This window comes from Tinamus guttatus, unplaced genomic scaffold, assembly GCF_059628265.1.
Source record: "Tinamus guttatus ecotype Peru unplaced genomic scaffold, ASM5962826v1 Tinamus_guttatus_pri_ptg001089l, whole genome shotgun sequence".
Lineage (NCBI taxonomy): Eukaryota > Metazoa > Chordata > Aves > Tinamiformes > Tinamidae > Tinamus > Tinamus guttatus.
In genome coordinates this window covers 594610-601961 of record NW_028289623.1, presented here as the reverse complement: position 1 = coordinate 601961, position 7352 = coordinate 594610, and the positions used below count along the sequence as shown (strand labels likewise).

Sequence of the window (7352 nt, the reverse complement as noted above, 5' to 3'; positions counted from 1 at the left end):
GAGATTCTTTGCACTCTCAAGCCCTTTTTGCTCTCCTCCCCTCAACTTCTGCTCACTCCATCATATTATATGAACAGGGACTGGGCTAATGAGGACCTCCGCATGTCTGGATCACAGGCTGTCAAGGTCCATGGACATCTTCAGGGGCGCATTGTCCTTCCTGGAGGTTTGTGCAAGAAGTCTCTCATAGGTCCAGTATAACTACAGAGTCACCTCAGATAGAACCCCCTTTCCTGCTGTTTCTCAGTGGCCCAGCTCAGTGTCCTCCTGGCCTCAGACACTGCTGGATTCACTTTCTTAGTAGGAAGCTGCTTCCACCATTGCATTGTTCCTGCTGTATATGATGGCATGGCTCTGCTCTGAACTGGGCCATTGCACACGCAGTGTCTTTGCCTCTTGGTAACAGGTTTCTCTGTGACCATTCTGTTCTCTGTGCCACAGCTGAAGCTCTATAGCCCAAATACATGCAAGTGTAAGCTGCCTGAAGTAGAGGCAGGACCACATGAAGATATGCAAGCTGTCACAGGCCAGAAATACCATTGGAATAGTGGTCAATGGAAGATGAGGGAGGATACCTTTTGTGTGAAGGAACAGATTGGATGTGTGGAGCTCTTCCTTGGAAGAGGCAAGGTTTGAAGTGAGAGCTTATGGGTGAGCATCTAAGGATGGAGCTCTCCTATTTCTTGTCAGTATAAAAATAGTCTGTGGATCACTGGCCCTGGTTCTTGTTGAGCGGACTTTAATTTCCCTGTCACGTCCTGTAAAGGCAAACTCCAGGGTGCAAGCAGTCTGAGAGGCTTCTGGAGGACATCCAGGAGAACTTTTCTGCACAGCTGCCAGATGGGCTGATAAGGATGATGCTTTCTGGTATCTGGACATTTCAAACAAGGACAAACCGATCAGGGATGGGATAGTCAGTGTCTGCCTTGCCTCCTGTGACCATGAGAATCCAGAGTGCCTAATGCTGAGGGGAGTGCAGAAGGACAGTAGCAGAATAGAGACTGGGCTTCAGAAGAACCAACTTCCTGGCCTGTTCAGGGGACTGGTGGGAGATTCCAGGGGAGGCAGCTCTCAAGGACACCAGAGCTCAGGAATGCCAGCAGGTCTTTAAGGACAGACCTGCCAAGCATAAGGATGGCCTATTCCAATACTCACTAAAACTATCAGATAACTCAGGGCTCACAAACCAGCAGATACCCCTTGGGTAGACTCGTTACTTAGCTCCAGGCTAATAGGGCAATGTAGAGGAGAAAAAAGGCAGAGGCAAAGGCAGAGGCATTTAGAAATATTGCCCAGCATCACATTACAAGGACAAGTGCGGGGTCCTGCACCTGGGGAGGAATAACCCCAGCCACCAGTATAGACTAGAGGTTGACCTGCTGGAAAGCAGCTCCGCAGACAGACATTTGGGAATCCTGATTGACAAGTAGTTAAACATGAGTCGGCAATGTGCCCTCGTGGCCAGGAAGGCTAATAGCTTTGTGACCTGCATCAGGAGGAGTGTTGCCAGCAGATGTTGCCCCCTCTCCTCAGCTCTGGTGAGGCCTAACCTGGAGCACTGTGTGCAGTTCTGGGCTCTGCAGTACAAGAGGGACATTGAGGTTCTAGAGAGGCTGCAGCATAAAGCGACAAAGACGATTAAGGGACTGCAGCATCTATCGTATGAGGAAAGACTAAGCGAGCTGGGCCTGTTTAGTCTGGAGAAGAGAAGACTGAGAAGAGATCTGATCAACATGCAGAAATAAGAACCGTAGGGGTGCCTGTAGGGAGGATGGGGCCAAACTCTTCTTGGTGGTGGCCAGTGACAGGACAAGGGGTAATGGGTGCAAGTTGAAACACAGGAAGTTCCCTCTCCATGTGAGGAAGAACTTCACTGTGAGGGTGACAAAGCCCTGAAACAGGCTGCCCAGAGAGGTTGTGGAGTCTCCTTCTCTGGAGATCTTCAAAACCCACCTGGATGCCACCCTGTGCCACATGCTCTAGGTGTCCCTGCTTGATCAGGGGAGTTGGACTAGATGATCTCTAGAGGTCCCTTCCAATGTTAACCACTCTGTGATTCTGTGAACTTGCTGCTGCGGACAGTGCCCATTGTTTCCCTTACCACATCTTGAGTGTGCAATTCAGCTGAGTCTACATTAACTCACCCATCAGACAGCGAGGGGAATTACTGCAGCACAAACAGCCTGGCAATCATAAATTACTAAAGCCAGTGGTCTTGGTACACCATGCTCGCTCAGGCACTGAATTCATTTAGCAGCCTAAAAGATCTTGTTGGACTCCCTGGTCCAATGGTAACTGGCCACAAGTCTCTGCTCCTTGTCGACATTTGCCAGAGAAGATCATGCTCACAGTGGCACAAATTCTTGGTGCTAAGTGCTCCATCTCCCTCCTCTTGATTAAGGAGGTGTCCTTCTCCAGGGCTGCAGAGCTCTGCAGGTGTCAGCCCCTCCCCGGGGCACCCTCAGCAAACCCTCTTGTCTCCGCCACTGCTGCTGGGACAGGAGCGGCCTCAGAGCCCGTCCCCAGCCATGGGCCAGCGCTGGCCTCGCAGCTGCTCTGCCAGCAGGGACCTCCCAAGGAACTGCCCAGCCAGGCGCCTCTTGCTGGCCTGCCTGTGACTCAGTAAAGAGCAGAGCTCACGGTCACCCTCACAGACATGTATGGACCTGCTAACGCCTGGTGCTGTCCAGCCAGAAGCACAGACAATGTGAACCCCCTCCCTAGCAGTAGTAGTGCCATGTGCCTGCTGCTGGCTTCCCAGGTGCTTACAAACACTGACTTGACCATCATCTGACTAGATGATCTCCAAACGTCCCTCGCAACCAGAGAAAGGTGCCTTCTCTCCCTCAAGCCCCTTTGAGCTGTAGGGATCTGCCTATCCCTCACCTTTATTGTGAATGCTGCTCTAGTAGGATAGAAGGCATCCAGGGTCATTAGAGATGACCAAGAAAATTCCTAACCCAGCCTCCCGCTGAAGCTCTATCTCCAGTGATTCCATTAGGACCTTTAGGCCAGGAGCTTGCAAGCAGACCATGTGCATGCTTAGCCTGGTAAGGGGAATCCCACCTGCCATGTATTTGTGGAGTTCATGAGTTAGCTGAATCCTTCTCCAAGCCTGGCGCTTCTGAACAGACGTGTGGAGCCCAAATAAGCCATCTGAATAAGTCATCTAAATCATATATGCACCATGTATCAACAAGCTCCCTTCTTATCCCTGTCTGGGTGTCCTGCCTAGTTAAGAGATGTGAATCAGGACTTCCAGGGGGACATTTCTAACTTTGGTAGATAATCACTATCTGATGAAATAAACTGCAATGTTGGAATCTGTATCCCTGTACTCTTTAGAGAAGGAAAACAGGTTACTCTACTTGATGGAACATATCCCAGAGGGAGGAATCCCAAGGGACAGAGTAATTCATGAATTCAGCTGGGCTGCAGTTCGTGGCAACCTGTCAGCCCTGCCCAGAGACAGACGTGTGCAGGAGCAGCTCCTGTGCCAAGAGCAGCAGGGCTGCGGGCTCTGCCTGCTGCTGCAGACAAGAGAGGAGATAGGACAGAGAGGTGAAAGGCAGCGTGGAGTGGGAGGACAGAGGAGAGCTCATGGTAGGAGCAATCTGTGACATGGTAAGTCGCTGGCTGCAGGGTAATGCTACTGATGTTTCTGGAGGGGTCTGCAGCACCCCTCCCAGCTGATGACTTTTTTTTTTTTGAGGATTGTTCTCCTTGCTTCTACTTTACATATGAGGAGATGCTTCAGAACAGAAACTCCCTGTCCCAGCATCACAAGGTCAGGGCATCACGGCTGCTTCTTCTGGAGCTGGTGCAAGACAGTGAAGGCAATGTGCGAGAACAGGTTCTTCAGAGCACTGTTCTTCAGAGCAGTGTCCATGCGCCCCAGGGTGCTGTGTGCCCGGTGCAGTGATTCTGTGAGGATCAGCACTCAGCCTGCCAAGGCGCTGCAGGGAGAAGCTCTGGGTGGGAGGAGAGATCCCCCCTGGGCAGGTTCATTCTCCTGCTGAGAGGCTGCTGTGTGGGGTCAGGGCTGCTCACAGCTCAGCCTCACCCACACAACATATCTGGAAGGGGCTTTTCAAGAGGACGCTCTTGGGAAGCTTCTATGAAAGGGAAGGCAATATCCAGAGTCTAGGATTTTGTTATCTTTGACAAGGCAGCAAATGAATGGGACATTTTAGCTTTAGATGCCTGAAGGACAGTTCTGCAGTGCTGCTCTGAGGGATCAATACATCTGCGAGGACCCCAGAATATTCTTTCAACTGCCTTTTCACCTGTGGGCAGCAGCAATTTCCCCTTTGCAGCTCTCCTCCTTCTCCTTGTGCTTAGTCTCACTCTGCTCTCAAGGGAAAGGGCTCCAGGGCATTTCTGACCTCCTCTGCAGTCAGATTTCCAGAATAGCAGAGCTGCCTCTCTCCTGCCATGTGCCCATTTCCCATTGCAAGGCACAGGGGCTGAGAACCACTGCCCTGGGAGTCCACACTGTCTAGGAGGTGCAACCTGGGGACGGTGATGCTCTGTCTCTCTGTCCTCCCTTGGCAGCAGTCACAGTGTTTCTCCTCGTTTCCCTGCCTCTCCTTTCTGCTCTTGTCCTGGCAGTCAGCTGGGGCTTCAGCTACAAATTCAGATACTCACCCAGAGGTCCTGCCATGGAGGTGTCTGAAGAGGGACAATGTGCCCAGGGTACTGGGCAGTGTCATTGGAGGAGCTGCAAAGGGGTTGACTCTTCCTTTAGGAGACCCTGTGACTGTCAGGACACGTGACTGTCTCTGTTGTCCTACTGGGGTTGTGAGCTGCCCTGCATAAGTGGACTCAGTGCACAGAGTCTTTCCAATGTCAGTAGCAGCGTCCTGTTCTCTGCGTCACATATTCACCTTAAACTTGGAGGGAGAGCAAAGTTAAACAAGTGCTTTGAAACCAGTCTTCTATGATCTCAACAGAGTCCAGGTTTGTCTGGAGGAACAACGCAGATGTACTCAACAACACTCCTTACTGTTCCCTAACCAGCAGAGAGCCCATTTCCATCTCCAATCTGCTTAATAGTCACATTTAGAGGAATAGAGACATCTGTCTTTATCTGCATGCCAATAAAGACGCGCAAAGAACCTGACCAGATATGGTGGCAGAAGCTAAAAATCTCCAAAATAAGAAGTTCTAAAACAGAATGCTAAAACCCCCTGCTGCACCCCAAACTCCTTGGAAGTATGTGTGGGAATGTGAAAAGACCCTTTATCTTAAAGGTGGATGTCCTGTGACATCAACTCCAAAAAGGAGAGATATCAAGAACCAGTCCTTTATATACATTGGCGTAGAGTAACTCAGGCTCCGTCTCCTGCCAGAACACTCAGGTGGAACAGAGACTGAGGAGCTGACTGAAGGTGACACTGAGAAGAAGAAATTACTGAGAGTTGGGACAGGGTCGAGAAGCATTTGTATGAAAAATGGAAAGTTTATTTCAGAGAAAATTCTTCTAAGCTAATACTGCCTTTTCTTCCCTACACAGTTTTCCTCAGCCCAACAGAACAGATGTCCAACAGCAGCTCCAACAACGACTTCCTTCTCCTGCCATTTGCAGACACATGGGAGCTGCAGCTCTTGCACTTCTCGCTCTTCCTGGCCATCTACCTGGCTGCCCTCCTGGCCAACGGCCTCATCATCACAGCCGTAGCCTGCGACCACCGCCTCCACACCCCCATGTACTTCTTCCTCCTCAATCTCTCCCTCCTCGACCTTGGCTTCATCTCCACAACTGTTCCCAAAGCCATGCACAATTCCCTGTGGAACACCAGGGCCATTTCCAATTTGGAATGTGCTGCCCAGATATTTTTCTTCGTCTTGCTGTTTGGAGGAGAATTTTCTCTCCTCACAGTCATGGCCTATGACCGCTATGTTGCCATCTGCAGACCCCTGCACTATGGGACCCTCCTGGACAGCAGAGCTTGTGTCAGAATGGCAGCAGCTGCCTGGGCCAATGGTTTTCTCAATGCTCTCCTGCACACTGGGAACACATTTTCCCTGCCACTCTGCCAAGGCAATGTGGTAGAGCAGTTCTTCTGTGAGATCCCCCAGATCCTCAAGCTCTCCTGCTCAGACTCCTACCTCAGGGAAGGTGGGTTTCTTGTTGTTAGTATCTCTTTAGGCTTTGGGTGTTTTGTTTTCATTGTGGTGTCCTACGTGCAAATCTTCAGAGCTGTGCTGAGGATCCCATCAGAGCATGGCCGGCACAAAGCCTTTTCCATGTGCCTCCCGCACCTGGCCGTGGTCTCCCTCTTTGTCAGCACTACTCTGTTTGTCTACCTGAAGCCCGCCTCCATCTCCTCCCGATTTCTGGATCTGGTACTGGCTGTTTTTTACTCAGTGGTGATTCCAGCACTGAACCCCCTCATCTACAGCATGAGGAATAAGGAGCTCAAGGATGCCATTAGGAAAGTGATTTCACAGACCTTTTTAAGCAGTGGTAATTTTTCCACATCTCTCCACAGATGACCCTTTCTCTATCCCATAACTGGATTGAACATTGTTTCTTCATCTTATTTTTATTATGGCTTTTACTAGTGATAATAATTGTTATTGTGTTAATATACAAGTACTTGTATTCATTCCCCTTTTTATAGTGTCTGCTCTGTCTCACCTGATACCCTCAATTGTGTTGAATGCTGGACAAGGACTGGCTCCCTAACAGTATCTCTGTAATAAAGTAATTTCTATCAGTACAGTGCCTGAAAGCTGGGCTTTTCCTCCAAAGCTAGTGTCAAGAATAGGCTCAAGGACTTGCACCCCTCAAGGGCCTGCTGAACAGGATTCTCCATGGCTTCAGCAACATAGAGCTCAGAATCATGTAATGATCTTTCAGAGATCAAGGGAAGTTTTGGGAATTCCCCTATCAGAGTCCAAGGATAGTGGAGAGGCTGAATGGTCATGGATTTACACATGCACAGCTCTCCTACGTATTAAGGCACAGTGTCCTGTGGTTGTTCTCATGGAGGGGAAGCTGGCGGTGTCAGGAGAGCACACAGATCCTCCTGGGACAGCATATGCCTGGGATGGACTGTGAGTAGAGCCTCATGAAGGGAGAGGTCCTCAAAGATGGAGTTTCTTAGAGGTAAAGGACTGGGTATTTGCAGGCAAATGAGGACTCTGCAGTCTCAGGAGAGGCAGTGAGGACTCAACTGTCAGGAAGAAGGGAGAACGGAGAGCCCTCTGGGTCACCATCTATCAAATACCAGGGGCAGGATGTATAGGCACAACTGGACACAACGAGCACCCTTGGAAATGCTCTGCAGTCCAGGTGCCCTGCACTGTGCAGTCATGTGCAGTCCCCCGGAGGGATTAGAGGTCGT

General features: G+C 50.3%; 1 protein-coding gene across 1 annotated transcript; it reads left to right on the top strand.

The window, feature by feature from the left end:
• Window positions 1-5538: 5538 nt before the first annotated feature.
• Window positions 5539-6498, top strand: LOC148590783 (olfactory receptor 14C36-like). Its single transcript, XM_088538577.1, has one exon. The coding sequence runs from the start codon at window positions 5539-5541 to the stop codon at window positions 6496-6498; it is 960 nt and encodes a 319-aa protein (XP_088394703.1).
• The last annotated feature ends 854 nt before the right edge of the window (window positions 6499-7352 follow it).